Source organism: Herpailurus yagouaroundi, unplaced genomic scaffold, assembly GCF_014898765.1.
Source record: "Herpailurus yagouaroundi ecotype Mexico unplaced genomic scaffold, PumYag 141, whole genome shotgun sequence".
Lineage (NCBI taxonomy): Eukaryota > Metazoa > Chordata > Mammalia > Carnivora > Felidae > Herpailurus > Herpailurus yagouaroundi.
Window position 1 is genome coordinate 49198028 of NW_024412396.1, and position 17656 is coordinate 49215683.

The following is a 17656-nucleotide window of genomic DNA, read 5'->3' on the forward strand; positions in this document are numbered from 1 at the left end:
ATGTCAGGGGGAGGAGGGGCACTCCACGCTTCCCTCAGGAAAGGCAAGGGTCAGCCTTCTGTTGGAAAACAGCTGCTGGACTCTGGTGCTGACAGACAGCCATCTTTCCACACCAAGGCCCTGTCCCGTTACTGCCCTGTCTGGAGCCTTGATTTCCCACCAGAGTTTGTGGAGGGGCCCTATTCTGTCGACCCACCCAGCCCACCTCGCAGATGTCTGGCCTGCTTCTCAGGCTGGGAGTAGACACAGTTCTCCTCCCCTCTTCCTCTCCTCCATCCCACTCACTGATAAATTTTTAAATTCTGGCTCACTTAACTTTCACGGCTGTGGACAAGCCCAGGCCTCAGCTTCTTCATTTGCAAAAAGTGAAGGTAGAAGTAGATTATTTGTAAGTTTTCTTTCGGCCTTGAATCCCCAAATCATGTCACTCTCCTGCTTAAAAAATTTCAGCGCTTCCTACTGTCTAGCAAAGCCCTGACTCCCTAGGATGGCATCCAGGTCCCGGGCTACCTTCTGGCCTTTTCCATCACTCTTCTGTTTGACGGACCTCAAGCATCAGCCAAACTGAACCACTTGAAAATCCCTATACAGTGGTGGGTTGTCCACCTCTGGGTTCTTTGTTAATGGCAGGGGGGCAGGGCGCTCCCACTAGAACGCCTTCCCTGGTCACCTCCCCCCACTCAACCTTGCCTTTCCTCAAGTCATGGCTCGAGTGCCACCAATTTTGCAAAGCCGGCCCTGGTTTCCCCCATGTGCCAATCATCCCAGATACCTCAGATTTCTTTGGTAGCCCTTGATCTGCATTTGCTTAAGCCGCGGGGCCTTCTTTCCATTTATTCTAATTGCCTGCACATAGCGCATATCTGATTCCTTTGACTAAGTTTTTAAGATCAATGTCTTACCCATCTCTGTAACCCTAGCTAATCTGGTAGTCCACGGGGCTCGATCTCTGCCTGGTGTCTCTCTGAGTGAGCATCTCTCAAAGAACATTAGGGCCTTCAACATGAGGGAAATATTGTAGCGCTCTCCCAAGCCCTTCCCTCATTCCCAAATTACTTTAAGTCATCAGGAGCTCTACAACAAAACAAAACAAAATCTAGAGCTCTTGCTCTAGATCTGGCCCTGAGCCCTTTTATTTCCCTCCTCTCTCTTAGTTCCTAGGTAGATCAACAGCCTCTCCAGCTAAGGCCTCTCTCCTTATCCTCCTTATTTCTTGCAGAGTGGGATTTTCCTTATTAAGCAGGAAACTGGGAAGGTTTTCACTTGGTAATATATTTTAACCCCCACACACGTATCGACTACAAAATGCCCGCTCCTGGTAGCCTCAAAGAATGCTCATGAATGAATGAATGAATGATCAGGATAGCCAGTTCACATGCATAATTAGGACCAAACTCTAATACCTCTGGTCTGGTGTCCCTAGAGTCCATTCTCCATACAGGAGGCAGAGGGATCTTTCAAAAATGTACCTAGTATCACTTCACCCCGCTGCTTGAAACCCTCCAATGGTTTCCCTCCACATTATAATAGAATTCCGCCTCCTCCCCGTCTTGTAAAGCCCTTCATAACCCGACCCCTGCCTACCTGACATCACATCTTGTGCCCTTCCTTCCTTGCTCGTCATAGGATTCCTTCCATGCCTTTGCACCGCTGTGTCCTCTGGTTGAGTGCTCCTACTTGTGATCTTCACGTGACCAACTCCTTCTTGTCCTTCAGACTTCACCGTAAATGTCATCTCCACAGAGGCCATCCATGACCTCTTGGTTCTAATGTAGCTTCCCCCTCCATCAACTGATGAATGGATAAAGAAATTGTGGTTTATATACACAATGGAATACTACGTGGCAATGAGAAAGAATGAAATACGGCCTTTTGTAGCAACATGGATGGAACTGGAGAGTGTGATGCTAAGTGAAATAAGTCATACAGAGAAGGACAGATTCCATATGTTTTCACTCCTATGTGGATCCTGAGAAACTTAACAGAAGACCATGGGGGAAGGGAAGAAAAAAAATGGTTAGAGAGGGAGGGACCCAAAACATAAGAGACTCCTAAAAACTGAGAACAAACTGAGGGCTTATGGGGGGTGGGAGGGAGGGGTGGGTGGGTGATAGGTATTGAGGGCACCTGTTGGGATGAGCACTGGGTGTTGTATGGAAACCAATCTGACAATAAATTTCATTAAAATAAATAAATAAATAAATAAATAAATAAATAAATAAAGTAGCTTCCCCCAAACACAATCTCATCACCTTTCCTTATTTTCCTTATATTCTACTTAGCCTCTATCGCTGCATGACAAACTGGCCCCAAACAATTAATTATGAATGTATCTCACAATTCTGAGGGCCAGGAAATCAAACAGTGGACACTGGGTACCTCTCATCTCTGCTCCATGGGTCTGGGGCGATGGCTGTAATGGCTGGGAGCTAGAACAGCTGGAAACTGATCGAGCTCTCTCACTCTTGCTCCCGTGCTCTCTCTCTCCCTTTATATGGCTGGCTTGGGCTTCCTTCCAGCATGGTGGCCTCACGATAATTAGACTTCTGACGTGGCAGCTCAGTCTTCCAAGAGACCAAAGTAGAAGCTGCCAGTTAGCTCAAAAGGAAACATTTTGGGTCCCTTCTGCCGTAGGGAGAAGACCCAGGTCAACTCAGATTCATGGGGGCGGGGAACAGAGACCTCACCTCTTGAGGGGAGTAATGTCAAAGAATTCAAGGCCATCTCTAATATGCCAGAGCCCCATTTTGGCAAGAAGACATTTCCTTATTAATTTTTTTTTTGTTTACACGTGTAACTTGCTTATTGAGCAAACAGTGGGTATAAAACAAACTAGCTTCCTTCCTTTATTGTTTCTAGACGAACTATGTTAATCATCCTTTTCCTGTCTCTTAATAGCATTTTGGGGAGTTTTTTTTTTTTTTTTTAAGTTTATTTATTTATTTTGAGAGAGAGAGGGAGCACAAGCAGGGGAGGGGCAGAGAGAGAGAGAGGGAGAGAAAGAGAATTCCAACCAGGCTCTGTGTGGTCAGCGTGGGGCCCAGTGAGGGGCTCAAACCCACGAACCACGAGATCATGACCTGAGCCAAAACCAAGAGTCAGACGCTTAACCGACTGAGTCACCCAGGCGCCCCAGGGAAATCTTCTAATGTTCCTGTCACTTTAATTTAGGAAAGGCCCAGCCCCATCTAGGCTGGTCTATCCAATTTAAGACCAACTCGTTTTTCCTCCCTCAGGCAGCGTATGGATTTGTCCCAAGGGAATGGGGAGGTCATGGGCACAGTCTGCCCTTGTACCTGCCCTGCCCTCTCCGCAGCTCCTCTCTCCTCTTTTACACGCGGTCGGGAAGGAGTGACCGGGGCAAAGGCATGCTTAGCTGTGGCCGCGTCTTCTCTGCGGTGAATGCATCTGGCATGATGGGCATCTGGAGGCCAACTCTCTTGTGGGGCACACCGCAGGGCACCCCACAGCACCGTTCCCTGATGCGTTCCCCTTCCAGCTCTATATCTGACACCCCTACTCAGCGCTTGCCCCAACCCCACACCCACACAGCCCACAGCCCATGGGGTCTCCTTACCTGCGGCTTTTCCTCTCAGGAGAACATGTGCAAGGCAGCTCAGGGCCATTCGCCTCCCACCATGTCCCCCCGGCCCATGGGAAATTCCTGCTGGATGCCCCTCTCTCTCCTCTGTCACCCTTCAGTTCTCCACTCCCCCCAGGTGCCATCCAGATAGCACGTGGGCTAATCTGCACAGAGCAAATCCAGCTCCGGGGAGAAGATGCGAAGGGGTCGGCAGCGCAGGTCTCCAGGGACCTCGCCTCCCCCTCTCTCCCCCTCCCCTTCCCTGGTCTCCGCTTGTGAAGACTGAGGAAGGGGGTGCTGGGTGGTGTTTGGGGCCACCAGTCATCTCATAGTAAATCCTGTAGGAGATGTGTCCAGCCCCAAATTGTTTCTCTTCGTTTTAGAGTGTGACATACTCAAGACCCCTTTTTCCTTAGTTCTGAGTCTAGTCATCAATTTGAGCAACAGAAAAGTCCATCCAATATCTTGCAACATACAGTCGGTCTCTCCCCTCAAATATAAGCTCCGCGAGAGCAGGTCCTTGCACGTTAGTCCCCACTGAATCCTTGGTGCCTCGGACCGTGTCAGGTGCACAGGGGGCGCTCTACAAACATGTCACGAGCAAATGAAGAGGGCCCTCTAAGACCTATGCGGCTGCCGGTATGGTCAAATGGACCAGCCACTTCCTTTCCTATTCGTTCCTGCTGTGAGCCTCCCGCCCCCGGATGCAGATTTTCACTTCCGGCCTCTGGGAGCTTCCTGGTCTCTGGCTCTCTACAGGGGTCACTGGGGTGGGGAAGCTGACCTCCATGTGAGTGGCCCTGTGGGGGGGGTCCCTGGCTCGGAGCCAGAGGCCTGGCCGAGGGGAAGGGGTGATCTTCTGAGCTTTCAGTCTGTCAAAGGCAGTGGCTCAGGATGGCTGCAGCCCAAGAGTGGAGAGGTAGGAGAGAAGTGCATCTCTCCTGTAAAATGTGTCCCCTGAGGCTGGCCCACAACGCCCCCTCCCTCCCCATGACCATGCCAGAAGCACATTCTGACCAGACTGTCCTCCAGGGGGGCCCAGGCCTCAGGGAACACACTGCCAAGGGCAGCTGCCTCAGCAGGGCTGTTCCACCCCACCCACCCCACCCCTACCGGCCTGTCCATGGCTTCCCTCCAAAGCCTGAGGCCGGCCCCTGCCCACTGGGTCCCTGCGGTTTTGTCCTGAGCCGCCTCAAGTGACAGAAGTGGGGAATTCCCCCTCCCACAAGGCCACACAACATAAACACACACACGCCTTGCAGGTCGCGGGCAGGTGGGAATCTGGTAGTACGTGGTTTGGACTGAAAAAAGAAAAAAGAAAATTTTTCTCATTTCATGCCAAGGTGTTCAGGAGAAGGCAGAGGAAGACGGGAGGTAAAAGGAAGAAGAAATCGGGCAGCATCTGGGAATCCCCGCCCGCGCCAGCAGCCCGAGCAGGCTTGGGATGCTGCAGCCGGGACGTCTGGCCCAAATGGCTGGGAGAAGCCTGGGAACCCCCATTCCTCAGGGGCCAGGGGGCCAGCACCGGACTGGGAGTGGGACGGCCCTGGGGGAAGGGGAAAGGGAGTGTGCTCTTGAATGTGAGGGTGTTCGGGGTAGCTGGGGCCAGGGCCCCCAACTTTGAGGGCAAGATTCCATCTTGGGAACCCATCGCGACGGGAGGAGCGGACCCCAGGGTTTTGCCTGAAGCAGCAGGGGAGAAGACACTCCAGGGTGCGGCAGGAGAGGCCGGAGCCGGCCCCAGGGCTGCCCTGAGCGCAGGCTCCCTCTTCCTGTCCTGCTTCCACGTTTTTGCCGTTGAGGCCCACTGCTGCGGCAGACACACTCCCCTGGGAAAGCTGTCTCCAGACTAGAATACTTTATTCAAGAGAATCTGGCTTGGCAGCCGGACAGCCACCGAGGGGCGGCTTGCTCCACGTCCGGCCTAGGGCCGCCTCTTTGCTTGTGTCCCTGAGAGGGGCAGGTGGTGATGCCTTGACCGTAAAGAACAATGTCCCAGCACGAAGCAGTGCAAGACGTCAGGACAGACTAGGGCGCGAGGAGTGGCAAAGGTCCCCAGGCAAGCATCGTTCTCTGGGGTCGGCGGATCTCCAGGGTGCGGAGCTGCTGCCCAGAGGAGGAGGAGGAGGAGGACGCAGAAGGACCCCTCCATCCCCGGCGTGCCTTCCCCTCCAGCCTGGGCCCGGGCGACAGAACAGGCTCCTCCGCTCCTGCCGGGGCGAGGGGCTCCCAAAGCCAGCGCTGTTGGTCCACACGGTCCAGGGTCGGAACAGGAGGCAGGTCCCATTCCGTCTCCTGCTCCCGGGAAGCCCGCCGGGCCCTGGCGTGCCCCTCACAAAGCCGCGTCTGCGCGCTTCTCCCGCAGCTGAAACACACATGGGTCCGTGGCTGCCTTCTTTCTTTCTCTCACGTTCTGTTTAAGGCACTGAATTCCTGAGGGTCCTGTCCCTCCCTGCCCCTCATCCTGGAGGAAGCAAATCATTCAGCAGGGATACAATTGGCTAATAAATAGAGGGCAGGTGTCAGCAGGGAGGTAACTGAGAGTGTGACGGTAATAAATACAGGAGCCGGGTGGGGGTTGTCTCTTTTCTGAGGGGCTGGTTACCTCCGGGGAACAGTATTGCCGCACCTGCCAGAGACCAAACACAGAAAGGGGGTATCAGCACCCTGTGAGGGCAGGGTCCCTCCTATGGGAGGGGGGACAGGCCTGGAGGGAAAGCTTGGACAGGGAGCACAGGGAGATTGCAGCACTCCTGGGTCTCTGCTTGCGCCGAGGCCAAGAAGCTAGGAGTCACCCTTCACCAAGCACTTACCCACGTGCCCAGCCCTGTGCTAAGCCCTCTTTCATTGCCCTTTAACAACATCCCATGAGGAAGGCCCTGCTATCATTACCCTTTAGAAGACAAAACAAAAACAAAAAACAACTAAGGCTCAGAAAGGTTAAGAAACTTGCCCGAGGTCACACAGCTAGTCAGTGACAGAGCCAACTTTGAACCCAGCCTGGCTTCATGCAATAATGCCTCCGGTTACTCTAGGACCACAGTCTTCTAACAGGGGTACGGGCAACCCTAGATGTGTATGAAGATTGTCCAAGGGGTATGTGAGTATTGATGGTGTTAAGAGAATCAGTTTTCAGCCTCCACATGTCCTCTGCCTGAAAACTGCATGAGAAATTGCCTGAGGTCTGTTTCCCCACCACCTTGGTCACAACTGCCCCGCTCCCTTTAGGAAGGAAAGAAGCATCTTGTCCTTTCCAAATCCAGCTCAGTACTTTGCCCCAGGATAAAACCAGTGGGGTGGGGACAGTGACCAAAAGAACAACCTGAGATATCCATGTAGGTGCTGAAAAAGGAGATATGGCCAATGACCAGGTAACCAAGGCTTTCGCAAGTCAAGTGGTTTCCAAGTCTTCGCTTTCAACAAAATTGAACAATTTAACCGAACTGTCAGCTAATAAGCCAAGAGAAGTAATTTTTGTTAGCAGATCACCTTGAGGCTTTTGGCAAATAACTTGGAAGGAGTTCAAATGATTGTATGACATCTAGTCCCATTTACTTCTTTCTGGGAGCATGGTTTCTCAACCTTTCCCTCTATTAAAAAATGAAAATGGAATTAATGCTGAATCCTGTCTCAGTCTGGCAGGAGGTAACATTCATTAGTGGATTCATTAACTAATTAAAAAGAGGTAGCCACCATCATCTCATTGAGATGCATTCCCTGTAAGATTGATTATACTTTTATGTTTAACATTTATTAAAATATGACATATTTGTGCTGTTTTGATCAACTGGTACTACTAATAATTACTGTGATAACTTATTCCAGGAAAGGACTTAGTTTAGAGTTTTCTGTTCACAGGAAAATGAAAACAATTCAAATTTATACACCATTGTGATGGCAGATAAATGTGACAAGGGGACACATAATGGACTTTTGAACATTAAAAAAAATATTAAATTAGGGGCGCCTGGGTGGCTCGGTCGGTTAAGCATCCGACTTCGGCCCAGGTCATGATCTCACACTCAGGGAGTTCAAGCCCTGCGTCGGGCTCGGTGCTGACAGCTCAGAGCCCGGAGCCTGCTTCTTCGGATTCTGTGTCTCCCTCTCTCTCTGCCCCTCCCCTGCTCACACTCTGTCTTTCTCTCTCTCTCTCTCAAAAATAAATTAACATTAAAAAAACAAAAAACAACAAAAAAAAAATTGGGCTGAAATTCTGTGGGGGAAGTAGAATGGAAACACAGGTTCAAGTTAAAAAGAAGCAACGTAAACATGCAACTATTAAAGCAAAGCGTTCACATTTGTTTTTAAGTGCGTGATGGGAACTCTTAGGGTGGCTGATTCTATAGGATGTACCCAAAGAATTATATAATGACTTTATTAAAACATTAATAGTTATAACATGCCAGAAACGATATCCTATGTAACTATTTACAATTTTGATGAACTTCTAATTTTTCAAGTTCAATGTCAACCTAAGAAGTGAGGGAGCACGTGGGCTTTTGAAATTCTCTCAGGAGATTCCCAAAGGAGATGTTTGAGGACCACTGTCCTGGCAGATGGAGGAACGGGACACTTTCTTCGTGGGGCTGCCTGGCAGGGGCTGGGGGCGGGGGCGGTGCACATAGATCACACTGCCAGCTCTTTCCCCAAGTCCATGCCTGGGCCCAAGGGGGAAGCGAGGGCTGCACACATTCAGGAGACCGGCATCCCCAGCACCCCTGTCTTCACAGGGCCACTAGGAAGTAGCCCCAGATGTGTTTTCAGTTGTGAGAATATTTTTCACTAGAATGTAAGCACTACAGGAGCAGGAATCATGTTGGTTTGTTCATGGAAGTACCTGGAACACAGTAAGTGCTTGGTAGATGTGTGTAGAATGACTGAATGTTCCCCTCCTTCTACACACAGAGGAAAATGAGGGTCAGAGAGGTCACGTGACTCGCTAAAGGCCATGAAGAGACTCAGGGCTAAGCCTGATGAAGAACCAAGTTCCCCTGATGCTTCCTGGGCCCTAGATTCCCTAGGAGACACTTGCCTGTTCTGCCCCACGACTGCCCTGGCCTTGCCTTTCCCCTTCCCGACCACTGATCCCTGCTGGCAGGGCAGGGGCCCCCTCTGGCCCAGACTCCTTGCCATCCCTGGTCCCCCCCTCCGCGCACTCACAGGTGGCAGTCTCTGGGTCTCTGCTTCTCTCTCTTCCTCTTCCCCCTGCCCTTGGGTCTCCTCCTGCAATAAGCCAAAAGCGTCAAGACAAAGTGGCTGGGGGCCCCCATGCTAGGACAGAGGCTGGCAGGCCCGAGAATAGCCCGGAGCCCCAGCCAGGCCACTTACCTTTCTGGCTTCATCTTCTCCCGCAGAGGCCTGGGAAAACAGACAGAGAGACCAGGGGACAATCAGGAAACCAGTAAGTAGGGGGCTCCCCGCCACCCAGGCACCTCTCAGACATCCAGCCCTGGTCCTGCGGTTAGTGTTGACACCACCAGGGGGCAGAATGGAGCCAGTGAGGGAGGGATGGCCAGAGGCCTCTGGACTTCAGCTTCCACTCAAAGCTCCTGTGACCCCACCACTAGAATTAGGAACCTCCTCCTGGGGCCCCTTCCCACAGCCTTGTGCACTCCTCAGCCTCTTGGCATCAAGTCTGTGGACTTGCGAGTTTGTTCTCTGCTGATTTTCTCTGTTCAGTTCCTTCCCTGGTACCTGCCCTTCCCCCCAGAGTGCATGCTGGGAGTTTCTGCAAGAACAGTGAATGAGGGGCAAAGCCATGGACTGGAGGGTGGTAGCCACCAGCTCAGGATGCCTGTTGGGGCACAACGGCCACCCCCACCCTGGGGATGTATGACACTGCGGGCGACAGCAGGGGGAGTGCGTGAGGGGGTGACGCGAAGGGAGGTGAGCACGAGCCCCACAGTCACCAGGCATGTCCTGGTTCTGCCTCCAGGGCTGTGGCTGTTGGCCCAGAAGTGAGAAGAAAGGTGTCCCTGTTGCCCAACCCATTGGAAGGGAACAGGGCCTCCGTCTTTCCTGGGAACGGGGGTGGGGGCGTGGGCAGTATGGTAACAGTCGGCTTTGGGGCCGGGGCAATGCTGCCCTAGGCTGGCTGTCGTCCTTAGGAGCCAGTGCAGGGTACCAGGGCATCTTGGTACCAGGGACTGCCTGGTCATGTCTCTGCCATCTTGGGCCAGTCAGAGACGGTCTGTGAGCCTTCGTCTCCTCGGTCTGCCTGCTCCAAAAGAGTGGCTGTGAGGGCAGAGGTGACGTAGAAGGTGAAATGTCACCATCTGGCACTGTGCCCAGGAGGGTTCATTACTGAGCTATTGTTACATGGCTAAGCCCTGGCCAGGACGGAAAGGAGGAAATGGATTGAAGCAGGGCCTCCAATAGAGGTAGAGTGAAGAGGGCCTGGAGCCTGGGCTCTGGTCCAAAAGGGGTGGCCCGAGTCCTGGACAGGAGGCAGGGCAGCAGTGGGGCTCCTGAAGAATGTGGTTATGGCCATGAGAGGCAGCATGAGAAACGGCAGGCTTAGGGATTATATAGGCTGGGGTTCCCTGACTAGCCTCGGTTTACCTCATTTGTAAAATGGGGATGACAATAGTACCTGCCTCCTAGGGTTGTTATGAGAGGAGGGACCTTGTCTGTCTTGCTCACCACTGTATCCCAAGCATCTAGGGCAGTGCCTGGCATACAGCAGGCACTCAATAAATGTTTGTTGAATGAATGAGAAAACATTCGAGTGCCTAGTGGGGGGCACAAAAGAGGTGCACGCAACAAACGGTGCTTCTCCCCCTGTCTTCTGGCCTCAGGGCAGGGCTCGGGACCTCTAGTCTGGTGCCTCCATCTATGTATGGCCCAGGGCACCAGGAGAATGGGTTCCAGCCCATGTCTCTCCTCCCTGAGCCTGGTTAAAGTGCCAGGCCTGCTGCTCCTGGTAACTAATGTTCAGGGTGCTCTGGGCAAAGGCAGCAAGACTGCTGGTTAGAGGCTCTACCAGGCGGAGGTTGGCTTTAAAGAAGCCACTGACTCCTTCTTTCTGCCACTTTTCTCCTGCCAGAGCGTATCCCTCTCTGTGCCCCTCAGTCCAGTCGCCCCTTCCCTGGGCGCCAGCCTGGCCTAGGACTAAGTCCAGGCCAGCAATGTCTTAGCCCCAGGCACCTCTTCCAGGGCTGTGGCGGCCCCCTCCCACCTCAGGGAGGGGGAGAGCGCACCCCCAGCCCCTCCAAGGCTGGGACGGACCCTGGCTTCCTCTGCCCCTGTGGCTTCTCAGGCAACTGTGTTCCAGCTGATGGGACCACTTCCCCGGGCAAAACTGGCTGATGTGGAGCATAAAAGGCAGCTGCCACTGGTCCCTTATTTCCTTCGTCTCCCTCAGCCAGGAAGACAGCGTGGGAGGGATGGGCAGCCACTGGGCTGAGGCTCCCAAATGAGAAGGGCCTGTCCCTGCCGCTCCCCGAGGACCTACCTGCACTCGCAACGGACGTGCTGAGAGAATGTCAGCTCCACGTAGGAGGGCCGGTCCTCAGAGTGGATCTTCAGGAGCTTCCAGGAGAGAAAGGTTTGAGGCCGGGATTGGAGGATGGCCCCTAGGTTTCCAATAGTCTCTCCACCCTTCCCCCCGGGAGCGGGACCTGACTCCTTGTTTGCCACCAGCCTTGGGATCACATACTCTCATTGTGCTTTGAGTCGGGGGCAAACAGCCCTCCCACCTGCATGTGGATCTGAGGGAGGCCCCTGTCCCTCCTTCCCCGGGGCCACCAGCATGGCAATAGTATAGGAAGGGGGACTCTGCTGTGGAGTCAGAGCGACCTACATACAGTCTTGGTTCTTCTACCTGCTGAGCCAGTGAAATGCCAGCTCTGAACCTCAAGCGCTTCATCTGTGAAATGTAAATAACACTTGCCTTGAAGGATCACGTGTTGAGGTAACAGAAGTAACATTTAGGAGCACCTAGCACAGGGCTTGGCCTTACTAGCAAGTGCTTAATAAACAACGGGTGTGTGTGTGTGTGTGTGTGTGTGTGTGTGTGTGTGTGTGTGTGTGTATGCGTGCCCATGTGCACACACACAAAGCTCAGGGCACCGAATGCTCCTGGTATACACGAGGACTGCTTGCATCTGAACAGGTTTCCTTTCCAAGCTCCACCAGACGTCCTTGGGTCATGGGGTAGGACCAGGCTAGAGCCCTTGGAGTGGGCTCCAAGCTGGGACGGGGCTCGTGAAGGGGGGAGCACTGTGCTGGGGTGGGGAGTGCCGGGGCCTCGGAGTCAGTTCCGGTCCCGGGACCTTGGCCTGCTCTCCTCCCCCTCCCTACCTGCATGGTGACATTGACCGTCTCTACGGGCACGCAGTGCAGGTTCTCATCACCACAGCAGCCGGTGCAGCGCAGCAGGGAGATGCAGGAGGGGCTGAACATGTGCTGCACCTCACTGGGGTACTCCGACACGATGTCCACCAGCCTCTCTAGCGCCCGGCAGTAGCTGCGGCCCCACACTTCCTGGAAGGGCACCACTACAAGGAGGCACAGACAGCTGGGTCAAGTCAGGAGGAGCCTGCCCCTCAAAGGCCCAGTGCCAGCTCCCCAAGCCGCGCAGGGCCTTCCAGGTTCAGCCCGCACTCCCTCCTCCAGGAAGCCCCCAGCCTGTATGAGCTCTGTGCTCTGAACTCCTGACATGATGCCTCTGGGAGGACTGCTGGACCCCTAGCTCCTCTGCCGGACAGAAACCACAGTGGAATGGAGTTTCTCAGGGTCTGGCCTCTCTGCTCTGTTCTCAATGCAGGCACCCACATCTGCCGTGGCGCCCTTGGAGCTTTGAGGAGCGTGTGTCTTGGGGGCTCCTCAGGCCCTCTGGGCCTTTCTCAGGCCTGATCGACTGCTTCCTCGATCTTGGGGAATTTGCAGAGAACAGTCAGTTCTGCATGACTGGCTTGTAGAGTCCCACAGGGAGGGCTCGCCTCCCCTTAGTCCTTATTTTCTGCCCCTCTCTGAGCCAGCTCCTCTACTCGGCAGCCAAGGCCACGGCCAGCAACGTGCCCTGTCCACATCACTCTCCATTTCAGTGGGACCAGCCCTCACATCAAGCTCGGCTGTATCACCATTATTCCCACCTTCGGGATGTGCTCTTTGTCCCCTTCCTGTTCCTAACCAGATAAAGCCCACTATCCCACCTCCTCTCCGGAGCCTTCTCCAACTTTCCCAGTATGAACAGATGTTCCTCCTTTGAGCATAATTTGGCCCCGAGGTTTTACCTTATCTTGGCCACTAGTGGCTCTTATCTCCTTTACAACCAAGTCGAGGCTCCATGAGGACAGGGACCCAAGCACCCAGTAAAAATAGGCTAGGTAATTATTGATTGATTAGATGACAGTTCACTGAGGATTATCAGGGACATCCCTGACCCCCACCACATCCTAGTGGTTGTGACCAGGATCTTTTGTCGGCTCATCTGGAATCTCTCAAAAGATGCTCCTTCAGGCGAAGGCCTGGGGCCTGGTCCCAAACAGAGGCTCCCAGAAAGTGAGTAGCCAGAGTTAGGAGACATGGCTTCTAGTCCGGGTCCTATACTGGCTGTGTGACCTGGGGGAGGTCACTTAACCTTTCTGGGTATATCAGTTTCCTCAGCTGGGGAAAAACAAGAAGGCTAGGAATAGATGGTTGCTAAGGTCTCTCTTGGCTCTGACACATGGTTTGGGATTCTGTGCTTGCAACCCAGCCCAGCCTTGAGACCGTGGGCAGAGAAACATCTCTAACTCTGGGTCATCCTGCCCTATACCTGATGGTTGTCCTCAGCTGATGGGGAAGGACAGGGAAGCTGGATCACCTGGGGGACCCTGCAGCCTCTGCCCTAGAGCAACGGCCACTCCTAGCAGCCCCTCACTTCCTTCCATGGCCTTTCCTAGGAGGCAGAAGGGGCCGAAGTCCATTCCACTGAGCCTGGAAGGCCGTGAGTCTCAGGGTAATCTCAGAGGAAAAATAAACTTCAGCCCTAACAGGGGCCCTCGGGAAAGGCTGCAAGCTGGTGGAAAATACCCGAGGCGGTGTGTCCATGTGGAGCTGGCCAAGGCGGCCACAGAGGCAATAAACCGTGCTTATCTGGGCGTCTGCTGCTGCATTCTGCCCCGTCTGCTTAGGGAGCACTAGGGGCTGGGCCCGGGGATAGGAGGGGGCCCAGATGCCTGCCCTGATCCTACCTCTCCAGCCACGGGAATACTCTCCCTGGACACAAGTGGGACACAAGCCCCTCTCCCTGTAAGCGCCAGCCTTTGCAGGGCAAGGTCAGAGGAGCACCCCCCTGTTGTAACTCCATGAGCACATGTTTAGTCTAAAATCCACGAGCACTATGTAACTCTGAATGTTTCACCTCCGCCGTGGACAACATAAATAACAGCAGAGGGACAGCCGGCTGCCAAAGCGCCACAGACAGCTCAGTCTCCTGCTCCGGCACTGGCCATCAGGGAGCGGGACAGCAGCAGGGAAGGGGCACCTCAGCCCCCTACCGTTCTACGAACAGGCTCCCACCCCGCCGGGCTGCCAGGGCCACGGCCAGGTTAAGCAGAGCTGCCCGGGCCTTGGCGGCAGAAGGGATTTCCTTTCCTCGCCCCCACACCTCACCATGCAGACTACGTCATCAGGACCCAGGCTCCATGGGCCACATGACCAGACTGTGTAGGGGAAGGGGCGGGGGGGGGGGGGGCGAGGAGGGGTTGGCTAAGAAGGAGGCGGGCTTTGTCTGGTTTACCTGGCAGCCACCAGGAAAAAGGGCAGTTCGTCCCTGGAGGCCACTGTCTGGGCACGCGGGAGAAACAGAGGGGGCTATGTGAGGGGGGTGGGCGAGGGGCTGGCTCCAGGAGTGTGGTGACCACTGCCAGATGTGGGCTGAGCCCCTCAGGAAAGAGCTCTGCTCAGCTGCTCCTGCGAGCACTTCCTCTGGCCCCCTGACCTGCTCCGGAGGCAGGGTGGGGGTGAGAGGAACTAGAGGCTGTGGCTCGGTCAGTCACCTGGCCAGGGCTGGGCGGTTCCATGGGGCTGCGGCCAGGGCCGCAACTGGGCTCTCAGCGATCTCTCGCCAGCCCTGGCGGCAAGCCTCCAATCTGGTTCCATCTGCCTATGACCTGGGATGGAGGAGACACAGGAAGGGAAGTGTTTAATCCCGACAGCAAGCTCCTGGGGAGGGGCCACAGATCTGGGCTGAGCCGCCAGCCACCAGCCTGAGTTCGGCAGGTGTCCTCTCCATGGCACTGGCGGGGCACACAGCCAGCCTGCCGAAAGGGACATGCTGCTCATGCCTGCACGGTCATGAGCCACGGGGAAGGCCGATGCTACGCACCCCGACTTTGCCACATCTACGGGGGCGCGTCTGAGGCTTTAGGTGGCCCCAAGGACCTTTCTGAGCCTCAGGTTCTCCATCTATAAAATGGGGAGAAAATGAATGCCTTCCCAGTTCACAGCCTGTGGCCAGCGCAGAATTAGAGGGACTGCCCAACACTAGTACCATGAATAGTAGTAGCAAAAATCAATGTCTACGGTTGCAAAGTACGGACCCTTCTGTCGCTTGTCTGATGTTAGCAGGAGAGGATGGCATTTTCAGATTGTGGTAACTGGGGTCCAAAACTCATGGTGTTTCACCTGGCCACAGTCCACGCTCCCTGGCTGATTAGGCTGATAGGATGACAGGGCAGTGGCCCTAATGAACTGACACTTCTAAGCCTCCTCACCCCTGGCCACGGGAGATATATACTCCTGTGTCTCCTCCATGGGAGTCAGAGAATCCCACACTCTGGGAAAAAGAACGTCGGATATCATGTAATCTAATGTTCCTATTTTACAGACGAGGAAAAGGAAATTCAGACTTCTTTGGTACCTGTTGCTGAAATACACTAAAAGCATCAAAAAGGTCATGGGGTGGAGACGGCTGATGGGTCCCTCCCCAAGTCCCAAGAGAATAATATTGTGCCAGAGCCAGCGGGCACAGCAGGGTGACAGGGAGAGTGTCAGTGAAGTTAAGGGCTGCTACCTCCCCCCAGCTTTTTGGTGCCCAGGAGAGGCAGACAGGGCCCAGGGGGAGGGTGTTCCCAGCTCTCAGAGGCTACCACGAGTGTGCGTGTGCACGTCCCTACACGCTCCCTCTCCCACAGCACGAGGGGAAGCCTCAGTGGCGATGTGTGGCTTTGCCGCACGTCTCAGAGAGGCTGGGAGGGAGGAGCGAGACAGGGGGCCTGGCACGGGCCTCCTGCCTTCTGCACGTATGTCCCTTTGGCAAACGACACACCCTTTGAACATTCCCTCTTGATGCAACCCCGGGGTGAGGGGCGGAGGGGCCAGGGAGGGCACGACTCATGTTCTGTTTGTAATCAATGGAAAGGCCTGGTCAGATCCCTGCAGCTCTGCCAGGGCTGGGCTTCTGGGAAGGTCCCCTCACCCCTTCCTAATCCTCTTGACGGCTTGCCCACGGCAACCAGCTCCTGGATCCCTAGTATGGCTCCTGGCACTCACCGCCTACACTGCCCTCCAAGACCCCATCTGCCTCCTTACATTATATTGGGAAGGGGCTCCGAGCCAACTGAACAAACCCTGGATATACTGGCCCCAGCCTCACTGTCTGCGTGCTGGGTGACCCTGGCCCAGGAATACACCTCCCTGGGCTCCTGGGTCACAAGAGGAGGATCTCTCAAGCCCTGCCCACTTTGTCAGCTAGGATGTCAGCCAGCTTGCAGACTCTCCCCAACTTCATATCAGCCTGTACCCATCCTTCATGCCAGCGCCTTAGTATCCTCTGCAGAGGCCTGGGAGGGGCGGGCTTGGTGAGCATGTGCACCCCCAGCCCAGCGTGCTTACCTTCCACCTCTGATGAGCCATTCCCAGCAGACAAGGCCCACTGCTGTGGACAGAAAAGGGCAGAGATGAGGGGGTCCACCTTGGGCTTCTGTGCTCTGGGGCCGAATTGACAAGAGCATAGAGGCCCCTCTGAGCTCCTTGCCACCCGCTGCACATGCTCTGCCCTATCTCAGAGCCGCCTCTTTTCCAGTGCAACTAAGATCTCACTGGACCCTGTGTGGATCCCACCCTTTTCTCTGGCCTCAGTTTCCTCATTTGGATAGGGTGGAAGTCTACGGGCTTTTGCAGACCCTTGCCTTCTATGTCTCAAAGATCCTGCAACCCTTAGGGGTCTCCCTTCTCCCCAGCCCCAGTCCAGCCCTGCTGGGCCCTGTGCAGCCCGCCTTGGCTGGGTGCCAAAACCCCGGGGGTGGGGGTGGGGGGCGGGAGGAGGTGATCAGCTGGTGGGAGCCGAGGGGCTGGAGCGGGTGGCGCCATGAGCTGGTGCTGCCGGTAACGTTACACCTCTGGCCAGCCCCACGGCAGGCAGGCAGTGGCCGGTAGTGGGGCTCTTCCGCCCCTGCACGACTGCCCAGCCCACCCGCTCCTGGGTTGGGGCTGGGGACTCCTGGGGCAGCAGGACAGTGCAGTGGGAAGGGATCTCATTGGCTTTGTCAGGATTTCACTGCCCAAGCTGGCTCCCAGCCAGACTCACCCAGCTCCTGGGAAAAGGGCCCTGTTCGCTTCCCCAGGCCCTGCACTCAGGAACTCTGACTGCCCACCCGGGAAAGAGGGCACAGCAGGACCTCTCGTCTCACCCTCAGCCCACCCAGGAGCCCTGGGCTCACCCAGAACCCTGGTGGGGGCAGGGCCCAGCCTCCCCACCAATGGCCTGTTCCGCTGGCTGCCCCTCCACCAGGCCAGGTCAGAGGTCCTGGGGGCGCCTGCCTGGTCATGGGGCCTCGACCCTGACCACAAGGCCAGGGACCCGCCTGGGATTAGTGGAGAGATGCTTTTAGCAAAGCCACCAGGGCTCCAGGGGCCAGACAGGAAACCTCCCTCCCTTCCCTGTGGCTTCCCTGCCCCCGCCAAGACAGACCCCGGAGCTTGAGTCTGGGACAGCCCAGCCTGAGGTCTTCTCCCAGAAGATGTGATCCAGCCTGGCTCCTGGGAAGTGTGTGGACATCCATGGAGGTGCCGCTCCCAGAGTGGGTCTGTGATTTCAGAGCCCCTGCCCCCAGTGCTGGCGGCTGGGAAGATAAGGGGGGGGGG

The 17656-nt window shown here is 55.2% G+C and overlaps 1 protein-coding gene across 2 annotated transcripts in view; it reads right to left on the reverse strand.

Moving 5' to 3' along the window:
- Positions 1 to 5424: 5424 nt before the first annotated feature.
- The window catches only part of PGF (placental growth factor), a 52650-nt gene continuing 40418 nt past the window's right edge, over positions 5425 to 17656 (reverse strand). The window contains exons 6-12 of one of the 2 annotated variants that reach the window (XM_040477728.1): positions 17484 to 17634; positions 16406 to 16448; positions 11885 to 12081; positions 11037 to 11113; positions 8912 to 8941; positions 8744 to 8806; positions 5425 to 6212 (exon numbers count right to left, since the gene is read on the reverse strand). In XM_040477728.1, the coding sequence (XP_040333662.1) occupies positions 6185 to 6212; positions 8744 to 8806; positions 8912 to 8941; positions 11037 to 11113; positions 11885 to 12081; positions 16406 to 16448; positions 17484 to 17570 (525 nt within the window). In that variant the 5' untranslated portion in view covers positions 17571 to 17634 and the 3' untranslated portion in view covers positions 5425 to 6184. Of the gene's footprint in view, positions 6213 to 8743; positions 8807 to 8911; positions 8942 to 11036; positions 11114 to 11884; positions 12082 to 16405; positions 16449 to 17483; positions 17635 to 17656 lie in introns of those variants that run through there. The other variant, XM_040477729.1, reaches the window with a different exon arrangement.